The sequence below is a fragment of the Mustelus asterias genome, chromosome 24, assembly GCF_964213995.1.
Source record: "Mustelus asterias chromosome 24, sMusAst1.hap1.1, whole genome shotgun sequence".
In the NCBI taxonomy this organism is placed as follows: domain Eukaryota; kingdom Metazoa; phylum Chordata; class Chondrichthyes; order Carcharhiniformes; family Triakidae; genus Mustelus; species Mustelus asterias.
The window spans coordinates 8194973-8210987 of record NC_135824.1 but is presented as its reverse complement, the minus strand read 5'-3'; the positions used below and the strand labels follow the sequence as shown (position 1 = coordinate 8210987).

The 16015-nt window shown below is 43.4% G+C and overlaps 1 protein-coding gene across 2 annotated transcripts in view; it reads left to right on the top strand.

Moving 5' to 3' along the window:
• anp32a (acidic (leucine-rich) nuclear phosphoprotein 32 family, member A) overlaps positions 1 to 5080 on the top strand; it is a 49411-nt gene extending 44331 nt beyond the window's left edge. For both annotated transcript variants that reach the window (XR_013500759.1, XM_078241252.1), the window contains one exon: positions 3978 to 5080. Coding sequence is in view for 1 of the 2 variants with exons in the window: in XM_078241252.1 (XP_078097378.1) it covers positions 3978 to 4036 (59 nt within the window). In the remaining variant the exon portion in view is untranslated. The remainder of the gene's footprint in view (positions 1 to 3977) is intronic.
• The last annotated feature ends 10935 nt before the right edge of the window (positions 5081 to 16015 follow it).

Genomic DNA, 16015 nt, shown 5'->3' with positions numbered 1-16015 from the left:
GGGCTCCTGGACTGTGCTGCTTTTGATTGATTGGGTGTTGTCTGGCCGATGAGGCTTTGAGATTGGTCAGTGTATTCTATTACTGGATATTTAGATTTTTAATGCATTGACCAAATAAACAAGATTAGCAATCCTACCTTGCGTTTCCAAAGTAGATTGTTGAAATCACTATTGCCTCATTTATGGAGGGATTTTGAGGGGTATAATTGAGCTAGCTGTGAAGTCTGTTATATGAAATCTGGCTTCAAAACTGGATCATGTTTTATGGTTTCACCCTGAGATCCTCAAACCTTGGGTAGATTATTTCTTTCACCATAATTCTTCCTCTGGGACACATCTTAATGCCCTGGATTCATTGACCTCAATATTGGCTAAACGTGGTGCTCTCTCTCTCTCTCTCCCTCTGTCTTGTGAATGGGGTCACCGTCTCTTATTAATTTGTGGGCATCGCTGGCTGGCCAGCATTTATTGCCCATCCCTAATTGCCCTTGAGGGCAATTGAGAGTCAACCACATTGCTGTGGCTCTGGAGTCACATGTAGGCCAGACCAGGTAAGGACGGCAGATTTCCTTCCTGAAAGGACATTAGTGAACCAGATGGGTTTTTTCGACGACAGTGGTTTCATGCAAACCAGCCTCCCATCCATTGACTCTGTCTGCACTTCCCGTTGCCTCGGGAAAGCATAATTCAGGACCCCACGCACCCCAGACATTCTTCCACTTTCTTCCGTCAGGAAAAAGATGCAAAAATCTGAGGACACGTACAAACCGACTCGAGAACAGCTTCTTCCCAGCTGTTGCCAGACTTTTGAATGGACCTACCTTGCATTAAGTTGATCTTTCTCTACACCCTAGCTATGACTGTAACACTACATTCCACACTCTCTCGTTTCCTTCTCTATAAATGGTATGCTTTGTCTGTATAGTGCGCAAGAAGCAATACCTTTCACTGTATACCAATACATGTGACAATAATAAATCAGATTAGATCCCCAGAACGTTAGCTGAGTTTCTGGATTAATAGTCCACCGATAATACCACAAGGCCATCACCTCCCCAAGTGAGAGGGATGCGTGATCCTCTTTTCCTCAGTTCGGTGAGTAGCTCGGTCAGGGGCTGCCGCCTCCTCGTGCTTGTCCTTTAATAGTTTAAAACAAAATCAGTCAGGAGATCTAACTTCGGTTTAATTAAAATGGAGAAAATGCTGGAAGTAAATAAAAGCAGGGTATGCAGAGCAGGGCAGTCAACATTGGGAAGAAATGTTGTTCTCTCAATCACAAGAACATGCTGCCTGAAGTCCTGTTTGGTGTCGTAGGTTTGGACTCCCTTGAACATAGAAGATGTAGTGATGATCCAATTGATGGGTGGCTCGGTGGCACAGTGGTTAGCACCGCTGCCTTTCAGCGCCAGGGACCCGGGTTCGATTCCCGAATTGGGTCACTATCTGTGTGGAGTTTGCGCATTCTCGCCGCGTCTGCGTGGGTTTCCTCCCACAGTCCAAAGATGTGCGAGTTAGGTGGATTGGCCATGCTAAATTGCCCCTTGGTGTCAGGGGGATTAGCAGGGTAAATGCATGGGGTTATGGGGATAGGGCCTGGGTGGGACTGTGGTCGGTACAGACTCGATGGGTCGAATGGTGCCTTCTGCACTGTAAGATTCTATGAAGATGATCAAAGAAGTTGATGGGAATAATTTCTGTCTCTATCCTGCAGAGGGTGGGGGGGGGGGGCGTGTTTAGAATAAAGCATCAAACCCCTAAAATCGTTAAGCCATTCAGGAATAGCTGGAATCATTTCTTCACCAAGGGTAATGGTAGTTTGGAACTCTCTCTTCCAAAGAGCTGTTAAAGATTTGGAATCATTTGAAGTTAAGTAAATGGGGTTTTATTTTTGTTCTTGTTGGGCATGCTTGTTAAGGTTATGGAACCAAGTTGGGTCGATAGTGTTGCGATGCAGATCAAATGTGAATCGCAGGGTGGGTTCAAAGAACTGAATGGCCTTTTAAAAAAAATATTCATTCGTGCAACATGGGCGTCGCTGGCTGGCCAGCATTTATTGCCCATCCCCCTAGTTGCCCGAGGGCAGTTGAGAGTCAACCACATTGCTGTGGTTCTGGAATCACATGTAGGCCAGGTCAGGTAAGGACGGCAGATTTCCGTCCCTAAATAACGTTAGTGAACCAGATGGATTTTTTCTGACAATCGACAATGGTTTCATGGTCATCAGTAGACTCTTAAATTCCAGATTTTTGTATTGAACTCACCTGGTGGGATTCAAACCCTGGTCCCCAGAACATTAGCTGAGTTTTTGGGTTAATAGTCTAGCAATAATACCACCTCTGTCTAAGATGTTTTTTCGGAGAGTCGGTGCAGACTCGATGGGCTGAATGGCCTCCTGTGCTGTAGGGATTGTATGGATTTTAATAGAATCAAAATGCTGGTAATGTACAGTGATTCACTTCAGAAACGGCAAGTTGGTTTCTTTGGGTGAGCACCTTCTTGTCAAGACTGGTGCTCTTGTTTTGTTCTGAAATATTGGGGAATATTTGGGCCGTGCAGTTGGGCGCTGGTAGGGATTATATTGCTGCTGAGGTGTCAGCGATGATGGTGGCAGGATTGGAAACAAATAACCAGTGAAAAGTTTCAAATATCGAGAGATTCTTGATCAAGAACTTGTAACTCTATGAGGTGTCTTGAATCCGAGCTGGACAGAGAAAATAATGGCCAAGATGTGATGTGGGAGAGATTTTTTAGAAATCAGTTGACTTGTGGAATAGAAATCTTTGCAGTCTGATCTGTAATAGCTAAATGATCAGTTGGATCAGCACTAAAACTATGGTAGTGTGATACATAGCTGTAATACAAATATTGGATTTCAACTCTCTCCTGGCGCCCATGTCCTTTCTAGTCTGTAAGATATCTGATACCATCGAGGAGGAGAGATGCAGACATGTATTTCCTCCTCCTCCTGCTTCTATGCTTTGCCCTCATAATCTCATTATGCAGAAGAATAAATATACCGCGTAGTGTTGAATGGGCATGTTTTCAAACAGTTGAGGGCATGATCCTAATGCAGAATTCTCTTTCCTTGGCAAAGTCCATAAAATTGACTTGGGTAAAAGCAAAATGCTAGAAAATCTCAGCAGGTCGGACTGCGTCTGTGGGGAGAGAATAGAGTAAGAGTTTTAACAACAGGTTGAAGTCCAACAGGTTTATTTGGTAGCAAATGCCATTAGCTTTCGGAGCGCTGCTCTTTCGTCAGATGGAGTAGAGCCAACGTTTTGAGTCTGGATGACCCTCCATCTCTATTCTCTCTCCACAGGTGCTGCCAGATCTGCTGACTTTCCCAAAATTGACTTGGGCATTGGGTGGAAAATGCCTGGTGAATAGACAGTTTTGCTTTCGTATCCGGGGTGACTGTTCTTGGCCGATGTTTCATCGGTACAAAAGATCACCCCAGTTTCTTCCCTCGGCAAACCCAAACCTTTAGTTTTGTCTATTTTTTTTTTGGTTAGTCGACAGTTTCAGTAAATCCTTTTTTTAATACAAATGTACAATTCCTTTGATGACTTCTGTCACGACCGTACTTATCAAAAGGTCACGTGTTTAACCTCTGACTGAGTACCTGTTACTCCAGTCCATTTGAGATGGTCAGGAATGTAATTTGTTTGGTCACAGTGCTTCTGAGTTACAGATGGGGAAAGAAATGCACCCAAAGTTCCCATTTATTACTGTTTATTTCCACATAATGTCCGAAGATGTGAGTTTGGGATGAGTGGAGGGAGCAGAATTAGTTGTCACCTAGAGATGGGTTGGACCGGAATGTCCAGTAAAAGTTGTTCTTGACCCTGACATAATATCTTTTTTTTTTTCTTTCTTTCCCCCCACCCCCCCCTTTCTTCTCCCTCTCCCTCTTTCCCCCCCCCCCTCCCCCTTTTCTCTCCCCCTCTCTTTTTACCCCCCACACCCTTTCAAAATAGTGGTGAAAGGACAGAAGAGGAAACGGGATGCTGAAGATGAAGGCGAGGAAGATGATTAAATAAATTTGAGATGTTAACCTACTGTGTTTGTTTTTACCTGTTTTCTCTCCCTCCCCGGCCCAATGTTGCTGTGGGAATGATGAATCGGTAGGAACCTCCCATTACTGCTGCTATGGGATGTTCAGTTTTGTTGGGGGTTGTTTGTTTTTTTTGGGGCTGTTGTTGTGGATTAGGGTGAGTTATAAAGTGGGTGGGTCAGGCCCGCAACGGAGTAAGATCATCTATTTTTAAATGGTAGGTGGACGGGTAGGGGGGCAACCATTACAAATCACAGACCAGATCATTTCCACAGCAACATGTACTAAATAGCATATTCTAAAGAAAACACACACACGCGAGGGTGTGCTTGTATTGTGCAGAAAATGGCTGCCAGTTTTGGAAAGTGAAGCTGTTTTTTTTTATTATTCCCCTTTTCCCCAAACCCCTCCCTCCAAAAAAAATCTTTTGTAGGTGTGAGTAACGTTTTCTGTAAATAGTGACCAAAACTCACTCCCCCCCCTGGCCCAGTTCATACCCTTGACTTCTGAAAGTGGCACCCATTTGAATAATAGTCCTAATCGATGATTGGTAGTTGTAATAAAAAGAACTATTAAGTTTCAACTCTTGTTTCCCAGCACCCGTGTACTACCTTTTGGTCTGTAAGATATAATCGGAATACCATACAAGGAGAAGAAATACCTGCATTTATTTCCTCCTTCTGCTGTACACTTTTGAATTTTTTTACAAGCCTCATTATGCAGAAAAATAAATATAGCATGTAGTGTTGAATGGGCATGTTTTAAACATTCGAGGGCAACATACTAATGCAGAATTGTATTTTCTTATCTTGGTGAAGTCAGTAAAATTGACTTGGGGGTGGGAAAAAAAAATATATGCCCAGTGAGTGTACAGAGTTTTACTTTCATATCTGGGGTGACTGTATTCCTAGTCAATATTTCATCTGTACAAAAGATCACTGCAGTTTTTTCTCAGCAAAGCCAAACCTTTAGTTTTGTGTCTGTTTTTTGTCATTCGGCAGTTTCAATAAATCCTTTTTTTTTTAATATACAATTTCTGTGTTTTCTTAAAAGAGTCAACAGTCTGGGATGCGCTACCCGCAAGGGTTGATGAAGCGGATTCAAAGGGTAAATTTACAGAAGGGAATGGGATCGATGCTCAGAATGGAGAACATTGCCGGGGGGAGGGGGGTGCGATTGTGCTGGGCCACAAGCAATTGAAACAACTAAAACAGGTGGACAACAGGCCAAATGGTATCCCTCTGTGTGCTTTGTGATACTGCGCCAGTGACCTTTTTGGAAATTGGGGTACAGCGCAGTCCGAGGATAATATTACAGAACTTGAGCTAGCTTTCAGTCCCAAACTCATCATCCAGAAACCCTGGTGGTCTTCGTGCGACCCATCCCCAGCACCCAATTCCCCCACAGTTTATTTATTTGTGTCACAAGTAGGCTTACGTTAACACTGCAGTGAAGTTACTGTGAAAACCCCCAAGTCGCCACACTCCGGCGCCTGTTCGGGTACACTGAGGGAGAATTTAGCATAGCCAATACACCTAACCAGCGCATCTTTCGGACGAAACTGGAACACCCGGAGGAAACCCACACAGACACGGGGAGAATGTGCAGACTCTGCATGGGCATTGACCCAAGCCAAGAATCGAACCCGGGTCCCTGGCGCTGTGAGGCAGCAGTGCTAACCACTGCGCCACCGTGCTCTATCTACAATTACAACTTTGACATAAAGGTGCTCAATACTCTTGAACGATTGATACAACTGAGTGGCTTGCCAGACCATTTCAGAGGGCAAGTGAGAGTCAACCACGTTGCTTGGCTTTGGAGTCACATGTAAGCCAGACCAGGTAAGGATGGCAGATTTCCTTCCCAAAAGGGCATGAGTGAATCATCGTTGGCTCTATTCTCTTCAGATGCTGTCAGACATGCTGAGATTTTCCAAAATTGACTTGGGGTTGGGGAGGGGGGAAATGCCTGGAGAATGTACAGAGTTTTACAGCAAATTGGGAACCATTAACCCTATCACAATATAAAAGCAGCAATGTACTGATGATCTGTGCAATCCTCAATAACAATGCCAAAAATGCAAGTGATCAGCAATGGGAGTGGCAATTCGAACTTTGGTGGGGCCATTTGCGTTTGTGCTCAGAGTTTTGCAAATCAAACTAATTATCTACCTCTGGCAAGTGAACTGAAGATTTCATCGAGAAATTTGAGACCAGGAAGTGAAGCTCGCACAAGTTTGAGGGAGCTAGGTCTTCCATAGCTGAACTTGTAGACCAGTTAGAGGGTTTTAGGAGTTCCCTGAATTTTGTTTTCCTCATTTGTGGGACATGAGCGTCGCTGGCTAGGCCAGCATTTATTGCCCATCCCTAGTTATCTTTGAGAAGGCGGTGGTGAGCTGCTGCCTTGAATGGTTGACACAACTGAGTGACTTGCCAGACCATTTCAGAGGGCCGGTGAGAGTGAACCACATTGCTGTGGCTTTGGAGTCGCATGTAAGCCAGACCAGGTAAGGATGGCAGATTTCCTTCCCTAAAGGGCATTAGTAAATCAACGTTGACTTGGGGTGGGGCGGGGTGCGATGGAGATGTCTGGTGAATGTACAGAGTTTTCCAACAAATTGGGAGCCATTAACCCTATCACAATATAAAAGCAGCTTTGGACAAGCTGAGAGTGGCTAAGAAGGCGTATGGTGTACTGGCCTTCATCAATCGAGGAATTGAGTTTAGGAGTCGTGAGATAATGTTGCAGCTATGTAGGACCCTGGTCAGACTCCACCTGGTGTACTGTGCTCCGTTCTGGTCACCTCATTACAGGAAGGATGTGGAAGCCATAGAAAGGGTGCAGAGGAGATTTACAAGGATGTTGCCTGGGTTGAGGAGCATGCCTTATGAGGATAGGTTGAGTGAGCTCGGCCTTTTCTCCTTGGAGAGGCGAAGGATGAGGGGGTGACCTGATAGAGGTGTATAAGATGTTGAGAGGTATTGATCGAGTGGACAGTCAGGGCTGAAATGGTTGCCACAAGAGGACACAGGTTTAAGGTGCTGGGGAGTAGGTACAGAGGAGATGTCAGGGGTAAGTTTTCCACTCGGAGGGTGGTGGGTGCGTGGAATGGGCTGCCAGCAACGGCGGTGGAGGCGGATTCGATAGGGTCTTTTAAGAGACTTTTAGATAAGTACATGGAACATAGTAAGATAGAGGGTTATAGGTAAGCCTAGTAATCGCTAAGGTAGGGACATGTTCGGCACAACTTTGTCGGCTGAAGGGCCTGTATTGTGCTGAAGTTTTTCTATGTTTCTATTGAATAAGTTGTGTATCTGAAACTTAAACTCTCACTGTGTTAATCGGTAAACTTGTATCTGTTTCTTTGCATTTATTTTCTACGCTGCTTCCAACTAAATCATCTTGGTTTTGAATTCTGTATGTGTGGTTATTCCTCTCCCAACAGATGTCATGTTATTTAAGATGGGGTGGGGAATGTATATGTTGTGATGCACTTGGTTTTATTGGCTGGAGTAATAAACCAAATGTGTCTTTCCATTTACAAACAGGTGGCCATTTTCAAAGGTTTTGAAGTTCTCACTGCTTTTGCTTCTTTTGCAAATTACTTTAAAACTGTGCCCTCCTGTCATTAGCATGTTGCTCTGTGGTTCTCTGAATGCCAGTAGCTTGTCCAAATAACTTGTCCATGTTGGTCTTTGGGCAGCACGGTGGCACAGTGGTTAGCACTGCTGCCTCTCAGCTCCAAGGACCTGGGTTCGATTCCCGGTTCAGGTCACTGTCTGTGTGGAGTTTGCACATTCTCCCCGTGTCTGCGTGGGTTTCCTCTGGGTGCTCCGGTTTCCTCCCACAGTCCACAGATGTGTGGGTTAGCTTGATAGGCCATGCTAAATTGCCCCTTAGTGTCCTTAGATGCTTAGGTTGGAGGAAGTAGCAGGGTAAATATGTAGTGTTACAGGGATAGGGCCTGGGTGGGATTGTTGTCAGTGCAGACTCGATGGACCTAATGGCCTCCTGCACTGTAGAATTATCATAGAATTCCTATGTTTGAACCTCAGGCAGAGGACCAACCGGATTGTTCTTCGAAAGAGCCAGTGCAGACTTGGAAGAATGGCCTCCTGTGCATTTCTATTCTATGGTAGGTTAGGCAATTGATGGGGGTATGGCAGGAGAAGTCTGTTCACATGTGTTTCTGACTGGTGATGAGTGGAATTATTTGTGTACACCACTTCCAGCATAAATTCTCAGCCTTGATATACCCTACCGTTATTCAGATTAGGAGCAGAGTGGAGTATTCTCCCACCTTGGTGTGCTTTAGAACAATGCAATGATGTGATTGTAATGGATTCAGTTGGGAATTTATTTCTGTTACACTTCTCTCGGGCAGGACTTCATGCAAGCAATTTCCTGATGGTGATTCACTAATCTCAGGCGTGTTTCCTTGGGACGGAATTGGAGCCGAGCACACTGCGCCGTCCTTCCAATGCAAAATCTCGCCTTGCAGAAAAGTTCTTATCATTTGTATCTGAAGTCATGCTATTTCCATTTATAAAATCCTCATTGAATCTCTAACTTAAGAGTGGAAACCTTTAAGGTTTCTTTTCAAACACCAAACATTCACCTGTCTGACTTTTGTGCTTAGCAACTATATCCTGTTACAAATACAAAGTTTAGAAGATGGTTGTGTTTTGGGACTGTCTCTCTGCAAGGTGAAATGAATGGGGTATGTGGCCTAGTCTGAATTGTCTGACAAGAAGCGGGGGGGGAGGAGGCAAAAGCAGATTATGTTACGGGAGTGAACAGCAAGATATTTGTGGACAAGGGCATCCGTGATAACTGGGGGTAGATAGTTAATCTCCAAGTCTCAGGGAGGTGTTAGAAATGTGTTTTATTCATGATTATACTGTTGATTTAATTCCAAGATGGAATGTGGTTAGCACTGCTGCCTCACAGCGTCAGGGAGCCAGAACTCCAGCCTTGGGTGGCTAGACATTCCGTGTCTATGTGGGTTTCCTCCGGGTGCTCTGGTTTCTGCCCACAGTCCAACCATGTGCAGGTTAGGTGGATTGGCCATGATCAACATGTGGGGTTACGGGGACAAGGGGGTGATTGGGCCTAAGTAAAGTGCTCTTTCAGAGGGTCAGTTTGCCAAATAGATGCTTTCTGCACTGTAGGGATCTTATAAAGGTACGTTAAAATTGGGGATTAGAATGGAGAAGCTCCCAACAATTGGGAGCTTCTACCTCACCTTCGGGAGAGATGGAGCAGTGATGTCACTGGACTGGTGACATCCCAGAGACAGACTTTTGTTCTGGGTTGTTGGGGACCAGATCAGAAACTCCAAGGTATATTATGGAGTTAGTCTAGATCTCCACTTTTTTGATTTTGGTATTAGGGTGAACATGAGGTGTTTCGCTCCAGGTATATTCGATTGACCCACTAGGAAGCTTCTATTTAGATCAACTTTATTTTTAACACAGGTTAAAAAAAAACAAAGAATTAGCATAATTTTTACCAATTGGAAATACTTAAACATGACCAGGTATACTTAACTATCACTATGGTTCCAATTATAAACAGTATCCCCACAGATATAAAACCCTTCTTCAGAACCAGTTAGCACCAAATACATCTGGATGCTAGATTTCCAGCCTTTTATCACCTCTGAACAGACTCTGAGGCAGATGTCTGTCTTTTGACTCTCATACAACATCCTCCAGAGATCCACCCCCAAACAGCAGAATCTGAGAAAGTGACTTGCTTTTTATGAAACGCAATCTCCAAATCCAGAGAGAAAGAGACACAGAGAAGGCAACTTCTCTCTAAAGGTCCCAAGCAGTAAATAGAGTTTGTGTTCTCTGTGCAAGCTCCACCCAGAGTTTTCTGTCAATCAACCTAATCAAGTCTCCCCTGCAAAATCCCAGGGGGTAAAACACTAAAAACAGAACAGCATCAGTCCAGATTAAAACTATATTCTAACAATTGGGAGCTATTATGGTGCTGTATGCAAAGATGCATCATGTTTCAAAACCTCTAGTTTCACACTATTAGTACTCTATATATGTATACACGTTTCATTAAATCTAAGCATCCAAATATAACAATAGCATATTTAGTATCGTGTAATAGTCCATTCCAGTCATAGAATCATAGAAACCCTACAGTGCAGAAAGAGGCCTTTTGGCCCATCGAGTCTGCACCGACCATAATCCCACCCAGGCCCTACCCATATCCCTACATATTTACCCACTAATCCACGCATCTCAGGACACTAAGGGGCAATTTTAGCATAGCCAATCAACCTAACCCGCACATCTTTGGACTATGGGAGGAAACCGGAGCACCGCCACGCAGACATGAGGAGAATGTGCAAACTCCACACAGACAGTGACCCAAGCCGGGAATCGAACCCAGGTCCCTGGAGCTGTGAAGCAGCAGTGCTAACCACTGTGCCACCGTGCCGCCCAGTCCTTCCACCATTGAACATTCCTCCTTTCATCAAATTTGTGATGAAGCATTGGCTGTCACATTCCCTCTTCTTTCTCGACACGCTGCCATTGTTCAGCTGCTTCTTTCCTTTTTAAAATCTCCTTCAGTCCTTAATTCTGCTTTGATTCCAAGTATGAGCTCAATTTTGTCACTGAGTATAAATTAGTTGTGGTAATGTCCTCGGAGAGCTGGGCAGAATCAGGAGGGTTAGACTTTACATGAAATGTAAACTGGCACAAACTACTTTGAATGCTTTTTAATTTCCTTCGCTGAGTCCAAACAGTTCATTCGATTTTCAGCATTTTGAAATGTCAAAACAAAATAATCTCTGAGAAGATTGCTCTATCACAGACTTTGTCAAAGAGAAACTTTGTGTGTTGTCTCAACTCCACACACGTGTTGTCAGGACCATTCAGAAAGGTGACGTCACTGTCGCTTTATTAACTGATTTTAGTTCCCCTGTCAGGCAGCCCACCTCCGCTGTTTGCTCTGGAGCTTCACCATCACTTTCTGCGCACTCTTTGGCAGAAACGCACAGCAGATTGTCTTCCTTGGTGTCAGCACCCGCTGTAGCCATGCTTCCAGAGATTACCGTAACAGTTACGCTGCTGCAAAAACCACCGTAATTTACTCAAACATCAGCTGTGAACAGTGGTTTCACTGGACATCCATGTCTGTGCAAACTGTACAGATTCATTAGTCCAACAGTTCATTTTGAATGATGGTACAGTTTCAGCAAACGGTCTCACTTTACATCGTTGTCCTTTTGTCTGCAGTAGTAAAATAATTCTGCTCCCCCATCTTCATTTTGAGATCACAAGTGATTGTTGATTCATTTACATTTTCCTTTGTATGGATGATGAGCTGTTTGTGATAGTCCTGTAATTTATGTTCCGGTAATTTCAACAACTCCAGATTCCAATTCAGTCAACATTTTTGTATCTGTCTCCGCACCTGCTCACTTTCTCCATTCACATCATTGTCCAGTAACTGGTTCTCCTGTGCCTTTGAGACTTTTGGCTGCTGCATCTCTAACTGAGTAAACATGAGCTTCTCCTGAACCTGTGCCAACTCGAGAGGATTAAGTCTATATGGATATTGCTAATTTTGAACAGCATTTTCCACGTCTACCTCATTCACAATTATTTTACTGCTTCCCAGCTTATTCCCACATATCTCTCCATGAACTCTCAAGTCATTTTGATTTTCCTCCAGAAGGTAATTTATCCCAATTTCTGATAACTTCCTCATTATCCAATTTAATTTGAGGAATGCCAAATTCAGAATCATCTGCATTCGGTTCTTTGCTCTGAGTTGTAACCACTGACCGATCCTCCTTCTGCTTTCCTTCCCTATCAAAATACTGCTTGAACATATTGACATGACACACACACAGTTTTCCTTCTATCTGGCATTCTTATCAAATAATTCACCTCCCTCAATTTCCTTTCGACTTGATAAGGCACACTAAACTTTGCTTTTCAAAGTTCACCTACCGTTGGGAGAAATACTTTATCCCCACTAGCAAAACTGTGAACTTTTGATTTCTTATCTGCTTCCTGTTTCATCACATACTGTGCCACTTTTAAACGATGTCCAGCCAACTCACCTGCTCTGTTTAACCTCTCCCTAAAATTTGACACACAGTCCAATAATGCAGTCTCAGAATGCTCGCTCACTCACTTTCTCTTTGATCAATTTAATTGGTTCTCTTACCCCATGACCAAAAATCAATTTAAATGGACTGAATTTAGTTGACTCATTCAGTGCATCCCTAATTGCAAAGAGTACAAATGGAATTCCTTTATCCCAATCCTCTGGATAATCTTGACTATAGGCCCTCGACATAAAGTAAAGTTTATTTATTAGTCACAAGTAAGGCTGACATTAACGCTGCAGTGAAGTTACTGTGAAATTCCCCTAGTCGCCACAGTCTGGCGCCTGTTCGGGTCAATGCACCTAACCACTTATTTCAGAATGTGGGAGGAAACTGAAGCACCCGGAGGAAACCCATGCAGACATGGGGAGAACGTGCAAACTTCACACAGAGAGTGACCCAAGCCGGGAATTGAACCCAGATCCCTGGCGCTGTGAAGCAGCTGTGCTAACCACTGTGCCATTGTGCACGGTAAAGACATAAAGACATGGTCTTTAAAGTTTGATCTCTCCATTCTAATGCTCCCTGCGATTCTGGATGGTATGCTGTTGATTTAAATTGTTTTACTCCTATGGTATCCATAACCTCCCTGAATAACTTTGCTCCACTTCCTCAGTAAGACATCATTTTTAAGGTAATAACATTTGAGTATTGGCTCAGATTCTTCTGTGTGTGCTTTCTGATACAACTGCTTTATCTCTACATCTTTCTGTTGTAATTATGCTCACTTTCCTGAACTAACAATATCCACTTCATCCTCCACCTGTTCTTGATCTTTCTCAACCATCCAATCAAAAATGGTTTCTGCTAATTGAACTTCAACTTCTTTATCTTTCCTCTCTGATTTCTCCTCCTGACTTTAACCTGTGACTTTGTGACCTTGTTACTACACAATCAGGAAGAATCCCAGGACATGCGCCCCTCAACAACTCCGTTGTTTGATCTTTCCACTGGCTTTTCAACCACAGTAGACACCACTCCCACCTGTGATCCAGTTGTATCGTTACCCAAGGTAAATTGTATTCCCAGACAAGAATATTTCTATATTACTCCTACCCACCACTTTTCACCAGAGTCTCCAACCTCACCTTATAAAATGGAGGACTACTCTTCTCACCACGAATTCCACATATTACCACCTTTTTCTGGCAGAACTCCTTCCAGACTACACAACTCCTCATCTCTCACGGTCAAAGATTGACTTGCTCTTGTATCTCTTAAAATTTTAAGTTCTTTACCACCTCCTCCAGATACACGTGGGTAAACTTTACCCACAAAGTAAATTCTTTAAAGAGATCATAGAAATCACAGAAACCCTACAGTACAGAAAGAGGCCATTCGGCCCATCGAGTCTGCACCGACCACAATCCCACCCAGGCCCTACTCCCATATCCCCACATATTTACCTACTAATCCCTCTAACCTACGCATCTCAGGACACTAAGGGCAATTTTTAGCATAGCCAATCAACCTAACCTGCACATCTTTGGACTGTGGGAGGAAACTGGAGCACCCGGAGGAAACCCACACAGACACAAAGTCTGGCACTTCCTCATCAACCAACCCCTGACCAAATTGTACATTCTTTTGCACCTCGTTAGCTTCAACTGTGGTTTCCTTTATCACTTTAACAAACCCCTCCGGCTTTTCTTAAACCACCAACACCGCGACTTTGTGTGCCCGACTTCACTACAATGAAAACATCTGAGGTTTTTTATTTCTCTTCCGCCCACATGGGTTTCCTTGTTAAACAGAAGTAAACCATCTTTACTGTCTCCAACAAGACCTGAGGATGTCTCTCTCCTGCTGAAATTGATGTCAAAAACCAAGTCTGATTCCTGAACCAGTGCAAAACCACCTGCCCTTTTTGCTGCTATGCTTGGAGTTTTGCACTTCTAACATTTTAAATTCAAATTGTCTTTCCCGTTACTGAGTTTCTAATTCTGTTTTTCCCATTCCTCCCTCTCTCCTGCTTTTTGTTCTCCCAGTGCTATTCTTTTTCTTTTGTAATTCAAGCAATTTGACTTCTCTTGTTTGTTGCAATTCAAACGGTTTCCATTCTCTTGCTCTTTGTTCTGCTAGAATTGTCACTTTTTTGCTGTTGCTACTCTCTCTCTCTTTGCTTGATCCTAATTCAAGCAGTTTCATTTCTAATTGAATTTTAGCCATTTCCAATGATTCCGACTGTGTTTCCGGCAATTTCCAATGCTGAGTTATCACTGCAATTATCTCCACTTTCCTTGCCCCTTCAGGTAATGACAACTGCAGACCAATTCCAAAAGTTGCGTTACCATTTTTTGTAAATCACCTGGCATGACTTCTTCAAAACCCAGGAAAACTTAAGCGACTTATTCCACAAGGCACTGCCTATTTAAACCAAGTAAGAAGTTTAACAACACCAGGTTAAAGTCCAACAGGTTTATTTGGTAGCAAAAGCTACACAAGCCTGATATTTAAACCAACACATGGAAATAGAACACACATACTCACCCCTCACTGTCTCAGAGTCCAATAATCCTAAACCAAGCAATAGATTTTAATCCTGCAAGGGCCTGGAATTTGTTCGGGACCAGATTAGAAACTCCCAGGCATGTTAGAGGGTTCAATACGAAGTCTCTCAACACCAGGTTAAAGTCCAACAGGTTTATTTGGTATCACGAGCTTTCGGAGCGCTGCCCCTTCATCAGGTGAGTGAAGGAGCAGTGCTCTGGAATCTCGTGCAATCAAATAAATCTGTTGGACTTTAACCTGGTGTTGTGAGACTTCTTATTGTGCCCATCCCAGTCCAAGACCGGCATCTTCACATCATGTTAAAGAGTTAGCCTAGACCCCAACTTTTATTGATTTTTAGCATTAAGGTGAGCATAAAATGTTTCACTCCAGGTATGATTCAATTGACTCACTAAAAAACTTCTTTTAAAACAAACTTTACTTTTACCAACACGGTTAACATGTAACAAAAATAATTAGCATAACTTTTATCAATTAAAATAGTTAAACATTACAAAATATAATTCTTAAAAGCTATCTATCTCTATAGTCCCAATTTAAGCAATATCCCCAGCAACCTAAATCCTACTACAGAACAAATTAGCACCAAAAACTGAGATGCTCACATGGATGCTAGATTTCCAGCCTTTTAACCCCTCTGGACCAATGTAGAAAGACACCCACCTTTTGATTCCCATACAATAGTCTCCACAGAATGATCTTCCTTCAAGCAGCAGAACTTCAGAGAAAGAGATCTATTTTCTGGTAGATCCCAATCTCCAGCGAGAGAAAGAGACGACAGAGCTCGTCTTTCTCTCTCTACAGCTCCCACACAGCAACTGAGCTGGGTTTTGCGCTCTCAGCCTAGCCCTACCCAGTCACATGACCTTACTTGTCAATCAACCTAATCAAGCCCCCGCTCTGAAAACCCCCAGAGGACCAAAGTGAAATAACAATGCTGCATTAGCCCAGATTTAACCAAGCACCCATTATGTTGCTGCAGCAACAGCATAGGCTGCCGGCTGCTACAATCCTGCACATGAAACATGACACAAATAGATTTCTTGCAGGCACTGTATCATAAAGTGGGATTCAAATCAAACAGAGCGGCCATGATGCTACTGGATGGATGGCAGAGCAAGCTAAAGGGTCTGAATAACCTGCTTCTGTTTCATATGTTCATTCAAGAATGTCCAAGCTGTCAATGGTTTATCATCTCCTGTGAGATCTCTCATGACTGAAGAGTCCAATGTAAGATCAACAGGGACGTACACAGGATTGGCAGTTCATGTTATTGGTGCTTGGGTGGGTTGGGGTGGGACTTCTGC